Source organism: Hemiscyllium ocellatum, chromosome 39 (genome assembly GCF_020745735.1).
Source record: "Hemiscyllium ocellatum isolate sHemOce1 chromosome 39, sHemOce1.pat.X.cur, whole genome shotgun sequence".
NCBI classification, from domain to species: domain Eukaryota; kingdom Metazoa; phylum Chordata; class Chondrichthyes; order Orectolobiformes; family Hemiscylliidae; genus Hemiscyllium; species Hemiscyllium ocellatum.
In genome coordinates, this window is record NC_083439.1 from 30,202,850 (window position 1) to 30,217,918 (window position 15,069).

A 15,069-nucleotide genomic window follows, 5' to 3' on the forward strand; every position below is an offset into this window, starting at 1 on the left:
CATGCTGAAGCCTCTGGAAGGAACTTACCCTCGGGACTAAAAGCAAGATACGGCCCTGGCTGGAAATCTGAAGCAAACCACAAAATACTGGGGGAAACCAAGGTGGTCTGGCAGCATTTGAGGGGAGATCCTGCTAAACTTTCAAAAGCCACACCCAACACAAAACATGAACTGTTTTTCCACAGACTCGAATATTTCTTTTGCATTCTTGCTGGCAGCATAGCAGTGCAGTGGTTAGCACTGCTGCATCATCGCACCAAGGACTTGGGTTCGATCCCAACCTTGGGCGATGATCTGTGTGGAGTTCTCCCGGTACCGGTGTAGATTTCATCCCCCAATATACTGACTAAAGGGAAGGCACATGAACACAGGGTGTGGTTTGAAACATGGGACTGGGATACCATGGCAATTACAGAAACATGCTTCAGCAATGGACAGGACTGACAGCTTAAAGTTTCAGGATACACATGTGACAGGAACAAAGGCAAGAGAGGAGGGGGAGTGATGTTTTTGACAAGGAATATTATTGTAGGTGTACTGTGGGAGGGTATTCTTGGAAATACATCCAGGGAAGTTGTTTGGGTTGAAATGGGAAAGAAGAAAGGGATGATCACCTCATTGAGATTGTATTATAGACTCCCCCCAATAGTCAGAGGGAAATTGAGAAACAAATTTGTAAGGAGATCTCAGTTATCTGTGAGAATAATAGGGTGGTTATGATAGGGGATTTTAACTTTCCAAACATAGACTGGGACTGCCATAGTGTTAAGGGTTTAGATGGAGAGAATTTGTGAAGTGTGTCCAAGAAAATTTGCTGAATCGTTATGTCGATGAACCTACGGGAGAAGTTGCAAAACTTGACTACTCTTGGGAAATAAGGCAGGGCAGTTGACTGAGGTGTCAGTGGGGGAGCATTTTGGGGTCAGCGACTGTAATTCTATTAGATTTAAAATAGTGATGGAAAAGGATAGACCAGATCTAAAAGTTGAAGTTCCAAAATGATGAAAGGCCAATTTTGACAGGATTAGGCAAGAACTTTCAAACGCTGATTGGAGGCAGATGTTCGTAGGTAATGGGACGGCTGGAAAACGGGAACCGTTTAGAAGTGAGATAACAAGAATCCAGAGAAAGTATATTCCTGTCAGGGTGAAAGGAAAGGCTGGGATTTGTAGGGATACTGTCTGACTAAAGAAATTGAGGGTTTGGTGAAGAAAAAGAAGGAAGCATATGTAAGGTATAGACTAAATAGATTGAGTGAGTCCTTAGAAGAGTATAAAAGAGATAGGAATAAAGTTAAGAGAGAAATCAGGAGGGCAAAAAGGGGACATGAGACAGCTTTGACAAATAGAGTAAAGGAGAATCCAAAGGGTTTTTACAAATACATAAAGGACAAAAGGGTAACTAAGGATAGAACTGGAGCCGCAGGAGATGGCGGCGATACTAAACGAATATTTTGCATCAGTATTTAATGTGCAAAAGGACTTCAATGATATAGAATGTAGGGAAATAGATAGTGACATCTATTGAAAAATGTCCATATTACAGAGGAGGAAGTGCTGGATGTCTTGAAATGCATAAAAGTGGATAAATCACGAGGACCTGATCAGGTGTTCCCCAGAACTCGAAGTTATTGCTGGACAACTTGTAACCTCGATCGTCATAGGTGATGTGCCAGTAGACTGGAGTTTGGCTAACGTGGTGCCACTGTTTAACAAGAGTGGTAAGAACGAGAGTCCAGTGAGCCTGACGTTGGTGGTGGGCAAGTTGTTGAAGGGAAAGCTGAGGGACACGATGTACATGTATTTGGAAAGGCAAGGACTGATTAGGAATAGTCAACATGGCTTTGTGGATGGGAAATCATGTCTCACAAACTTGACTTGAGTTTTTTGAAGAAGTAACAAAGAGGATTGATGTGGGACGAGTGGTAGATGAGATCTAGATGGACTTCAGTAAGGCGTTCGAAAAGGTCCCCCATGGGAGACTGATTAGCAAGGTTAGGTCTCATGGAATACAGGGAGAACTAGCCATTTGGATACAGAACTTGCTCAAAGGTAGAAGAAGAGGGCAGTAGTGGAGGGTTGATTATCAGACTGGAGGCCTTGGATCAGTGGACTGCCACAAGAATCGGTGCTGGATCCATTACTTTTTATGATTTATATCAATGATTTGGGTGTGAGCATATGAGGTATAGTTAGTAAGTTTGCAGATGACACCAAAATTGGAGGTGTAGTGGACATCGAAGAAGGTTAGATCAGATTACAATGGGATCTTGATCAGATGGGCCAATGGGCTGAGAAGTGGCAGATGGAGTTTAATTTAGATAAATATGAGGTGCTGCATTTTAGCAAAACAAATTTTAACAGGACTTAAACACTTAATGGTAAGGTCCTAGGGAGTGTTGCTGAACAGAGACCTTGGAGTCCAGGTTCTTAGCTCCTTGAAAGTGGAATCGTAGATGGATAAGATAGTGAAGAAGGCATTTGGTATGCTTTCCTTTATTGGTCAGAGTATTGAGTACAGGGTTTGGAATGTCATGTTGCAGCTGTACAGGACATTGGTTAGACCACTGTTGGAATATTGCGTGCAATTCTGGTCTCCTTCCTATCAGAAAGATGTTGTGAAACTTGAAAGGGTTCATAAAGGATTTACAAGGAAGTTGCCAGGGTTGGAGGATTTGAGCTATACAGAGAGGCTGAATGGGCCCGGGCAGTTTTACCTGGAGCGTTGGAGGCTGAGGGGTGACCACATAGAGGTTTATAAAATCATGAGGGGCATAGATAGGATAAATAGACAAAGTCTTTTCGTTGGGGTGGGGGAGTCCAGAACTAGAGGGTGTAGGTTTAGGGTGAGATGGGAAAGATATGAAGGCGGCCCTAGTGACAACTGTTCCACACAGAGGGTGGTACGTGTATGGAATGAGCTGCCAGAGGAAGTGGTGGAGGCTGGTACAATTGTAACTTTTAAAAGGCATCTGGATGGGTATATGAATAGGAAGGGTTTGGAGGGATATGGGTCGGGTGCTGGCAGGTGGGACTGGATTGGGTTCGGACATCTGGTCAGTATGGACAAGTTGGACCAAAGGTTCTGTTTCCATGCTGTACATCTCTATGACTCTACTTGCAGGTTAAGTCACTGGGTATGCTAAATGGACTTTTGTGTTCAGGGATGATTAGGTTAGGTGCATTAGCCAGGGGTAAATGTAAAGTAAGGGGATGGGTCTGGGTGGCTTACTTCTCAGAGGGTCAGTGTGGACTTGTTGGGCTGAATGGCTTGTTGCCACACTGTAGGGATTCTATGTTAATTAACCTCCTGATTCCTTGACACTAATGGCTATCAATGAGCCATCTGTCTTAGGCTCAGGCTTCTGTCTACAGGTGGGTGGAACAAGTGGCATCATGGTAATGTTTAGATTAGAATGGTGCTGGAAAGGCACAGCAGTTCAGGCAGCGCCCGAGGAGCAGTAAAATCGACGATTTGGGCAAAAGCCCTTCATCCGGAATACAAGAAGAGAGCCTGAAGGGAGGAGGAAAACTTTTTCAAGGCAGGCATCCTTGCAAGAGGATGGTAGTGTTACTGAGACAGGAATTCAGGGTTAATAATCTGAGGCTGGGGGCTCAAATCTCGTTGTAGTCGCTGATGGATTTTTGTGTTCTATCTTTTTAGCAAATATCTAATCTCAGTAATTGTGACTGTGAAACTAATCTTTTATAACAGCCCATCTCGTCACAATTCCCATTAGGGAAGGAAATCTACCATCTTGACCTGGTCTGGCCTAAATGTGACTCCAGACCCACAGCAATGTCGCTGATTCTGAAATAGCTGAGCAAACCAATCAAATCAAGGGCAATTAGGGACAGGCAACAAAGCCCAGCCGAGACAGAGAAGCCACAGGATGTTAATAGTGAGGAATTGAGCAATGGCAATGTCGTGGAGACTGTCATGGTGTGATAGTGAGATTTTCCCTTGTTGGAGACAGTCATTGCCTGACAGTTGTGTGTTCTGAATGTGAATGATGTTCAGATCTTGCTGCATTTGAACAGGGACTGTTTCAGTATCTGTGATGTTGTCAATGGGGCTGAACATTGGGCAATCATGAGCAAACATCCCCACTTGTGACATTCTGATGGAGGGAAGGTCTTTGATGGAGCAGTTGACATGGTTGCATCTAAGAGAGTACCTTGAGGAACTCTGGCAGAGATGTCCTGGGAATGTGGGGATTGAACATTGATAACCAGAACCATGACTCCAACCAACAAAGAGGGTTTTCTAATCCCACTGAGTGCAATTTTCCTTGGGACTCTTTGGTAAATTGTTCAATCAAATTCTGCCTTAGTCTTAAAGCAGTCACCATCACTTCCCCTCTTAATTCAGCTCTCTTGGTCATTTGGACCAAGCTGCACTGAGATCAGGAGCTGGGTAACCCTGGTGGAACACAGACTGAGCATCAGTGACCAGGTTAGTGTGGAGGACATGTGCCTTGATAACACTGTTGACAAAACCTTCCATCACTTCACTTGTGACTGAGAGTGGATTGGTGGGGGAGGAATTGGCAAGGTTGGATTTGTCCCACTTTTTAGCTACAGGTCACTATTGGGCAATTATCTCCATTTCCAGGTAGATGCTGCAGTTGTAGCTGTACTGGAACAGAATGGATAGGGACACGGCAGATTCAGGATCACAGCTCTTTCACCTTATTCCCACAATGTTAGTCAGGGTGAAATGGCTTCACAGTATCCAATATCGGCAGCTGTTTCTCGATGTCACGTGGAGTCAATAGTACTGACTGAGGACAGGCATCGGTGATTCTGGGGACTACAATGGGTTTTCCCTTTGGATATTTCTGGCTGCAGATAGTTGCAAATGCTTCAGCCTTATCCTTTGTGCTGGGATCCCTCCATCATTGAGGGTGGGGAAATTTGTGGAACCAACTCCTCTTGGCTATTTTTAAATTCAGACTCCTACAGCACACAGAGGCCCTTCAGCCCAAACTGGTCCATGCCGACCACAGTGTCCATCCATTTCCGTGTACACGGCCTTCTAATCCTTTTTTATCCGTGTTTTTGTCTAAATGCATTTTTGAATGTTGTTTATGTACCTGCCTCAATCACCTCTTCTGGCTTCTTCCATATGCATCTCCCCCCCCCACCCCAACTGTGTGAAATCATTCTCCCTCAGGTTCCCTTTCATTCTTTCCCTTCTAACCTTAAACTGAAGTCCTCTAGTCCTTGATTCCTCCACACTGGGAAAAAGACGGAGTACATTCACCCCATCCATGCCTTTCATGATCTTGTACACTTCCATAAGAATTCACCATCTACCCCTCCACCCCCCCCCGCCCCTCCCCCTCCCCCTCCCCCGAGTTTCCTTTGCTCCAAAGAAAAAAGTCCAAGCATGTCTGACCTCTCCCTCCTACTCAGACCCTGAGTCCTGGCAACATCCTTGGAAATTCCTTCGGCACTCTATCCTGTTTAATAGCATCTTTCCTGTAGCAAGGTGACCAAAACTGAACACAATACTCCAAGTGCAGCCTCAACAACATTCTGTACACCTGCAACATCACTTCCCAACGTCTGTACTCAGTGCCCTGACTGATGAAGGCCAGTGTGCCCATAGCCTCCTTCACTGCCCAGTCTACCTGTGACTCCACTTTCAGAGAACCATACACCTGAACTTCAAGGTCCCTCTGTTCCACTACACTCCTTAAGGTCCAACCATTCATCATGAAACTCCTACCTTGATGTGACTTTCCAAACTGTAACACCTCATACTGATCGATATTGAACTCCATTTGCAATTTCTCGGTGCACATGCTCAGTTGGGAGAAAGTGAGAACTGTAGATGCTGGAGATCAGAGTCGGAAAGTGTGATGCTGTAAAGGTACAGTCAGTCAGGCAGCATCTGAGGAAAAAGAGAGACATCGTTTCAAGCGCAAACTCTTCATCAGGAATGAGTGGGTGCCCCCAAGGGGGCTGAGATATAATTGGGATGGGGTGGGGCTGGGAGGAGGGGAAATAAGGAAACTGGTGAAATCGACATGATCCAATGACATGAGATCATGGTAACCTCCTTCGCTGACAACTACACCTCCAATTTTGGTGTCATCTGCAAACTTACTAATGATACCTCCCATGTTCACATCCAAATCATTTATACAAATGACAAAAAGCACCGATCCTTATGGCACACCACTGGTCACAGGCCTCCACTCTGAAAAACAATCCTCCACTACTACCCTGTGTCTTTTACCTTCCAGCCAGTTCTGTATCCACATCCCTGTATACTATTAGATGTAACATTGCTAACCAGTCACTCATGAGGCACTTTGTTGAATGCCTTGCCGAAGTCCATACAGATTACATCCACCACACTGCTCTCATCAATCCTCTGTATTACGTCTTCAAAAAAGTCAATCAATTTTATGAGAAATGATTTCTCTCCCACAAAGCTATGCTGACTATCCCTAATCAGTCTTTGGCTTACCAAATACATGAAACTCATGTCCCTCAGGATTCCCTCCTATAACTTGCCCACTATCGATGCCAAGCTGACTAGTCTGTAGTTCCCTGGCTTTTCCTGACCACCTTTCCTAAATAGTGACAACACATTAGCCAACCTCCAGTCTTCTAGTACCTCAAATGTCGATGATAAAAATTTCTTAGCAAGAGGCCCATCAATTACTTCCTGAGCTTTCCACAGAGTTCCAGGGAACCCATTCCCTTACCCTATTACTCTACATGTTCCCTGACTAATGCACTTATCTTATACAGCCCTGAACACTAACAGTAATTTACCAATGCTAACCCACCTAACCTGCACATCTTTGGGACAGTGGGAGGAAACCAGAGCACCCAGAGTAAATCCACACAGACACAACGAGAATGTGCAAACTCCACACAGAGCGTCGCCTGAGACTGGAATCGAACCCATGTCCCTGGTACTGTGAGGCAGCAGTGCTAACCACTGTGCCACCGTGCTGCCCAGCGTCCCTTTTAGAATGAATGTAAAATTCTCTCAACACCCTGCGCCTGCATCTACCTATCACCATCCCAGCTATCTTTCTCCCCAACCTCTAACCTTCTATTTATCTCTCAGCCCCCTTTCCCGACCTATAATCCTGATGAAGTTCTTATACCCGAAACAGTGACTCTCCTGCTCCTCAGATGCTGCATGACCTGCTGTACTTTTCAGGGACCATATACTTTGACTGTGATCTCCAGAATCTGCAATCCTGACTTTCTCCCTCAACACCATCCCCCAACAAACTCCACCAGAGCAAGGTCAGCGTGGGACTCGATACATGAGCTTCCTCTGCTCATTTTCACTGAACAGAAAGCTGTCTCTACACTTTTAAACTAAATGTACAGCTACACTGTCTGCATCAAATACTTTCAATCCAGTGACCTCACTGGGTTAGAAATGGAGTAATAGATTCTACTCTTTACAAGGAAAGTGAAAGTAAAGCTCTCCCTGCATTGTCCCGATCAAACATTCCCCTGACAGGGACATGACAAGTTTAGATACAGAATAAAGCTTCGTCCATATTGCCTCCATCAAACACTTCCAGGGGAAGGTGTAATATAAGGTCAATCCCTTTGTTCTGCCCAAACCCCATCCTCAGACAATCTCTCTGTGGGTCTCACTGTCAGTCCCCTCAGGTGAGGGTGGACAGGACCCAGCAGACACCATCCTGGATCAATGAGCTCCGTTTGATGATTGTCTTCATGCGGCCTTCACCGTGAGACCTTGTGGAGCTGAATTCAGTCAGGTGACAGCACAGCAGCTCACAGCCACTCCTATTGGTCCAAATGAAATAGGCCCTCCTGGTAATAACTCGATGAGTTCAGTCATTGGTGGACATTGTAGAGATTGGGGCTGGTTGATTGGTTCAATGTTGCTGCTTCTGGTCACATTGGTGTCAGGTGAATGCAGGTTGTGTGTATAAAAGGAGTTGGTTGGGGGTGTGTGGGGATGGTTGAGTTGTTTGTGATCATGGGTGATTTTGTAGTGAGGGGTTTGTTCCCTTTCTTGGTGTTAGTTGGAGGTGTCTGCTGCTCTGAAACATGGCAACAGTTTCTGAGCCAGAGGTTTCCATGGACAATAGTGAGAGCCAGTCCTGTTCCTGAGAGAGTACCTCCTTATGAGGGTCCTATTGCTTCCAGTTTCCGAATGTCTGAGGTTGGGAGCGTGGCCCCACTGCAGACTGTGATGGTGCAGTGTGGAGAGCACAACCTGCTGGTCAGGGCCCAGCTGGATTTATTTGGAACTGGGCACCTGATTAAAGCTGCTGACCTGACCCTGGGGACAGCAGGTTGTCAGCCAACCAGGGTCTACCCTGAGAACCAGACTGTCCTCTTTGACTATGGGCTACATGAGTGTGGTAGTAGATTGCAGGTAATGGGGCTTGTCTACTCTTGTGGGAAGCTTGGGCTGTCCAGGTTTTCCTGGATGTGGTGATGTTGATATTGAGGAGGGGCTAGACTAAATTCTCAAATTGTCAGACTAAGTTCCTATCTTGGATTGTACTGTACCTGAACTGTTTTCCATTTCTAACCTTGTGCTCCTATTCTCATTGTGTAATCAGAAGCCTCTAAACCGTTGTTCTGTTAGAATGTACGTTTTGTCAATATGTATTTGGCCTGTAGTTCAAACTGTTTTGATTTCATTCTGGTTAACTATTGTTTTCTCTACTTTTCCTATCTTGTGCACCCTGTATATTATTGCCTCACATTGCTATTAATCTCTCCACATATTCTACTTGTAATCTCTGATCACAATCTGAAAGTTTCATGATAACATCGGGAGATGATGGCCAAAAGATCCCTGCAGCCTCTTCCCTGTGATAACAATCACCATATCACTGTTCCCTCAATATTGATCTCTAATTCTGCCTCAGACACCAACACAACCTTCATTCAGCCAATGTTTGGATCAGGAATTCCCATCTTGACATCTACAATGATGTCACACCTTGTTAAATTGAACCTAAATGACTGACCCCTGACCTGTCTACTAGAGGTCTCTAGTAGTGGTCCCTTGTGCTTGGGGTGGGAAAGCAGTCTCCTGGCCCTGAAACTGTTACTTGCCCTAAAGAATTGTCCCAATGTGACAGTGTCATTGTGAACCCTGTGTAGATCCTTATTTCGGATCAGTCCCTCATTCCTTACCCTGGTGTCTTCCAGATGACTGGAGATTTCCTGATCTACACCACCCACCTGACCTACATCCCAAACTATCCTGGATCTGTCATTGTGAGAACAAATGGAGCTGTTGTTCCCATTGAATGTCAGTATTTCAGGTGAAAATCTTTACTCGATTGTCAGTATGATCCCCTGCTGCTGTTGTTTGACACTATTCTAAAATGGCTGCCCTGTCTCCTTTTCCTGCCCTCAGGAAGGGCAATGTGAGCAGCAATCCCATCAAGCCCACCTGGATCCCATTCAGCTCCACCAGGTCTGGAGAAGGGCATCTGTCATTCTCTCTGCGTCTAATGAATGGTATGTGATGGGTGGCTGGGGAGGGATCTCCTGATGGCTCTCTGGGAGTTGTACCCATTGGTTCCAACCCTTGTCTTGCTGTACTTCAGATGATTGGCTTACAGAGCGCACTTCTACTGTCTACTTCCTGGGAGACCTCATTCACATTGAGGCATCTGTTTCAATGGCCAACCATGTGTCCCTGAAGCTGTACATTGATCGCTGTGTAGCCACACTGAGCCCAGACAAGGACTCCACCCCAAGATACAGCATCATTGACTACAATGGGTAAGGAGCTCTCTGCTTTCTCCAGCTGCTCCCATCTCAATGGCTTCACTCCATTCACTTCATGGCCCTTTGTCCATCTGCAGTTGCCTCCTGGACAGCAAAGCTGAGGACTCCTTTTCAACCTTTGTGTTGCCGAGAGACGGGCGGGAGCCAGACAAGCTCCAGTTTGCCCTGGATGCCTTCCGTTTCTATGGAGATGAGCGTTCCTTGGTAAGAGGAAGCTGCTGATGGGTTTCTCCACATTGGGGAGGGAGTCACTAAACACTGACTTGTTCTGACTGTGTCCATCAGATGTTCATCACCTGTCACCTGAGAGTTGCTGCAGTGGATCAGGGAGATTCCAGGAACAAAGCTTGTACTTTCCAGAAGCTGGAGCGTATGTAAGTTCCCTCTCCCTGCCCCTCAGGGATGTTGTTGTTGGGAGAGGTGATGCACCATGTGGTTGATGGGCTGTTTCTCTTGTTTAGCTGGACCCCATTGGAGGGGTCAGACAGTGACATTTGTGCCTGTTGCCATGTGGGGAATTGTGGGAGCACAAGGGAGATCCTGATCCCTTTCAGAGGAAGGAGAGACCTTGGCGCTGAAGCTGGTAGGACATTCACCCTCTAGATGTTCGGATTACCCCCCCCGCCCCCACCCCCCCGCCCATCCCCACCACCCCTTCCTGACTGGTATGTTTGTTGCAGAGAGTGAAGCTGGATTGAAGTGGGAGGGGGAGGCCTCACTTGGCCCCCTGATCGTTCTGGATACTGAGCTGACCAACCTGGCAACGCAGCCCCTGACTGAAGGTGATGGAAGGATTCAGGAGAGGTCTCCAAGCGGTGAGTTGGCTGCCTGCTGGTTTCCCTTTCTGTCCCTGTTTTCCCTCAGTAACCATTGGTTTCTCCTTGTTTTGTAGGTGTGGAGTCAGAGCTGGTTGTGATGGTGGTCCTGACTGTGACAGCTGTCTGTCTGATCTCTGCTTCATTGCTGGCCTTCCTCCTGTACAGGAGACACAAGCAAACACCCATCAACTGGTGATTGAAATAGTCAATAAAGCAGTGATTCATGGTGTCTGGAGCTGGTTTGTTTCTGCATCCTTTCTTAGTTTAAAATATTCTTGGGTACAATCCCTGGGTTGACCCTCTCCAGTCCATGAAGTGGCTTTCTGATTGATTGGGTTATGGAAGATTATTGTTTGCTCCTTCCAGTGAGTAGAGGGGATTGATGACCACCTTGGAAAGGGGCTTTCCATTCTGATTAAATCACTGTTTGCAGAATGTGCTGGAGTAACAACTCTGTGGCATTGAGGGTGAAACTGCTGGTGCTTCTAGTCTGTTCTGACACTTTTCAGAAATGCCCAAGTGGATTCCCAATGTTACCATCTCCTGAGGTGCTGCCAGTCCTGTTTGTGAATTGTTCCCCCTCTGATTTCTGTCCTCTACAGTATTGGGATATCAAACAGGTGGGCTGGAAATTATCATGCCCCTGAACCACAAAGCTGTGCTGGCAAGTCCTGTAGGGTTGTGGTCATTTGGATGAATAGAAATGTAATTTTGAATAGTGATAGCCTAATCTTCTGGTAAGAGTTGAAGTTATTAAACTCTTCACTCTAGAAAGGGTATGTATTTTAAGACATCAACCACAACCTCTAATTGGGCTTATACAAGATATCATCATCCACTTCCCACCCCTTCCATGCACTCCAAGGTAAACACTGAACTGTTCAGCCTCCTGGAAGCACAAGCTGGTACTGGTTCACTACTCCATCTAATGAAGGAACAAGTGTGTAATGGTGCCAGTGCAGCTGCACATGTCAGGTCCATGCAGGTGTGAATGGCTATCCCTTTGCTCTGACAGTTGTTCCACCAACTTGTGGAATACCTCTGGGTCACCAATCACCCCACCACCCTGTGGCTGCACTCTCAAACTTCCCCCTTCACCCTCTAAGAACATGCAAGTCCTGGGCTGTTTTGGCTGCAAAGTTCTAGCCACCTGCAACTAGAGGAAGAACATATCATCTTCCACCTTTAGCACCCTCCAACCTGATGAGATCAATGTGGACTTTACCAGTTCTGGTCTTGCTCCCCATCCCAGATCCAACTTTATAACTCAGCACAGTCCAACATCTCTACCTTCCTTCCCACCTATCACCAGCTGTCCCGGCCTTCATCTCCCTGTTGTATTCCTAGCTGCCTTTCACCCAGACCCACTTCCTTCCACATATCTATCAACTGCCTTGGAGCCTTTTCCCACATTCCCCATAGATGTTGTGTGTTCCTTGGATGCTGCCTGACTGTCTGTGCTTTTCCAGTACCATGTGGTTTGGTTCTGCATTCTCACTTTCTCCCTGGCCCAATAGTCATATCCAATAAACCCCCTCCCCCATCTTCACTAACGGTAAACTCAGACAACACGTTGTCTTTCTTACACTCTTCCTGCTATTGGAGTTGCGCCTCCATCCCCCACCTGCCCAGTTTTTATTTGTCAATGGGGATGAGGTTTTTAAAAAAAAACTCCCATTTCTAGGCTCCAGCAGCTGCTGAAAGCTAAATCTAGTAATTCTACTTCTGCAGGCTGGATTGCACCCATTCAGGCTGCTTCTATTGTTCCAATTTCTTAAACCCCAAGGCCTCATAAGCTGTTTACGTTACTGGTTTCTAATAGAGAGCTCCCTGCCTTTGCCTCCAAGTTTCTTTCAAAAAAGCTAGGACAAAATGTAATTCTAAAAATGATAGTACTGTCACATGCTGAAGACTCTGGAAGGCACTTACTGTCAGGACTAAAACCAAGATACTGCCCTGGCTGGGCATCTGAAGCATACCACAAAATATTGGGGAAAAACCAAGGTGGTCTGGCAGCATCTGAGAGATCATGCTAAACTTTCAAAAGTCACACCCAACATGAACTGTTTCCACAGCCTCTAAGATTTCTCTTGCATTCTCGCTGGCAGCATAGTAGTGCAGTGGTTAGCACTGCTGCATCATCGCACCAAGGACCTGGGTTCGATCCCAACATTCGCCGACGATCTGTGTGGAACTCTCCCTGTATCTACGTGGATTTTCTCCCACAATATGCTGCCTAAATGGAAGGGAGATGAAGTCGGGGTGTGGTTAGGAACATGTGACTGGGACACCATCACAATTACTGAAACATGGCTCAGTGATGGATAGGACTGGCAGCTTGAAGGTTTTTTTTTAGATTAGATTAGATTAGAAACTGGAGCACCGGGAAGAAACCCACTCAGACACGGGGAGAACGTGCAAACTCCACACAGTCAGTCACCTGAGTCGGGAAATACAAATGTGTCAGGAAGGAAGGCAAGAGAGGAGGGGGGAGTGATGTTTTTGATAAGGGATGTCATTGTGGTTGTACTGTGGGAAGGTATACTTGAAAATACATCCAGGGAAGTTGTCTGGGTTGAACTGAGAAATAAGAAAGAGATGGTCACTTTATTGTATTGTAGACCCCCTAGTCATCAGAGGGAAACTGAGAAACAAATTTGTAAGGATATCTGTGAGAATAATAGAGTGGTTATGGTAGGGGATTTTAACTTTCCAAACATAACACTATGGCAGTCCCAGTCTAAGGGTTCAGATGGAGAGGAATTTGTGAAGTGTGTACAAGAAAATTTGCTGATTCATTATGTCGATGAACCTACGAGAGAAGTTGCAAAAATTGACTACTTTTGGGAAACGGGGAGCATTTTGGGGCCAGCGACCGTAATTCTATTAGATTTAAAATAGTGATGGAAAAGGATAGACCAGATCTAAAAGTTGAAGTTCTAAATTAACGAAAGGCCAATTTTGACAGTTTTCAGCAAGAACCTTCAAACACTGATTGGAGGCAGATTTTCGCAGGGGAAGGGACAGCTTGAAAATGGGAAGCCTTTAGAAATGAGAGAATGAGAATCCAGAGAAAATATATTCGTGTTTGGGTGAAAGGAAAGGCTGGGAGGTATAGGGAATGCTGTATATCTACAGAAATTGAGAGTTTGGTTAAGAAAAAGAAGGCGGCATGTGTCAGGAATAGACAGGATAGATCAATGAATCCTTCAAAGAGTATAAAGGAAGTAGGAATAAAGTTAAGAGGAAAATCAGGAGGGCAAAAAGGGGACATGAGACAGCTTTGGCAAATAGAGTAAAGGAGAATCCAAAGGGTTTTTACAAATACATAAAGGACAAAAGGGTAACTAAGGAGAGAACTGGGCCCCTCAAAGTACAGCAAGGCGACCTTTGTGTGGAGCCGCAGGAGATGGGGGAGATACTAAACAAATATTTTGCATCAGTATTTACTGTGGAAAAGAATCTAGGGAAATAGATGGTGACATGTATTGAAAAATGTCCACATTACAGAGGAGGAAGTGATGGATGTCTTGAAATGCATAAAAGTGGGTAAATCACCAGGACCTGATCAGGTATTCCCCAGAATTTTGTGGGAAGCTAGGGAAGTGATTGCTGGTCACCTTGTAACCTTGATAATCACAGGTGAGGTGCTGGTAGACTGGAGTTTGGCTAATGTGGTGCCACTGTTTAAGAAAGGTGGTAAGGACAAGCCAGGGAACTATAGACCAGTGAGCCTGATCTCGGTGGTGGGCAAGTTGTTGAAGGGAATGCTGAGGGACAGGATGTACATATATTTGGAAAGGCAACGACTGATTAGGAAAAGTCAACATGGCTTTATACGTGGGAAATCATGTCTCACAAACTTGATTGAGTTTTTTGAACAAGTAACAAAGAGGATTGATGAGGGCAGAGTGGTAGATGAGATCTAGATGGACTTCAGTAAGGCCTTCGACAAGTATCCCCATGGGAGACTGATTAGCAAGGTTAGATCTTATAGAATACAGGGAGAACTAGCCATTTGGATACAGAACTGGCTCAAAGGTAGAAGATAGAGGGTGATGGTGGAGGGTTGATTTTGAGACTGGAGACCTGTGACCAATGGAGTGCATCAAGGATCAGTGGTGGGTCCATTACTTTTCATCATTTATATAAATGATTTGGGTGTGAGCATACAAGGTATAGTTCGTAATTTTGCAGATGACACCAAAATTGGAGGTATAGTGCACATTGAAGAAGGTTACCTCAGAGTACAATGGGATCTTGATCAGATGGGCCAATGGACTGAGAAGTGGCAGATGGAGTTTAATTTAGATAAATATGAGGTGCTGCATTTTGGCAAAACAAGTTTTAATAGGACTTCTACACTTAATGGTAAGGTCCTAGGGAGTGTTGCTGAACAGAGACCTTGGAGTCCAGGTTCAGAGCTCCTTGAAATTGGAGTCATAGGTGGATAGGATAGTGAAGAAGGCATTTGGTATGCTTTC

The 15,069-nt window shown here is 45.5% G+C and overlaps 1 protein-coding gene across 1 annotated transcript; it reads left to right on the forward strand.

The window, feature by feature from the left end:
* The first annotated feature begins 8,205 nt into the window (after positions 1–8,205).
* On the forward strand, positions 8,206–10,781 carry LOC132834218 (zona pellucida sperm-binding protein 3-like). The gene is made up of 9 exons (XM_060852883.1): positions 8,206–8,391; positions 9,180–9,295; positions 9,391–9,494; positions 9,584–9,761; positions 9,845–9,971; positions 10,053–10,141; positions 10,229–10,350; positions 10,448–10,582; positions 10,660–10,781. Exons 1-9 carry the CDS (start codon positions 8,206–8,208, stop codon positions 10,779–10,781), a joined length of 1,179 nt encoding a protein of 392 aa, XP_060708866.1.
* Positions 10,782–15,069: the final 4,288 nt, after the last annotated feature.

Coding starts and splice junctions, on each gene's coding strand:
- LOC132834218 (XM_060852883.1), top strand. CDS start 8,206: ATGGTGCAGTGTGGAGAGCACAACCTGCTGGTCAGGGCCCAGCTGGAT. Junction 9,495..9,583: donor CTCTCTGCGTCTAATGAATG/GTATGTGATGGG, acceptor GCTGTACTTCAG/ATGATTGGCTTACAGAGCGC. Junction 9,972..10,052: donor ATGGAGATGAGCGTTCCTTG/GTAAGAGGAAGC, acceptor TGTGTCCATCAG/ATGTTCATCACCTGTCACCT.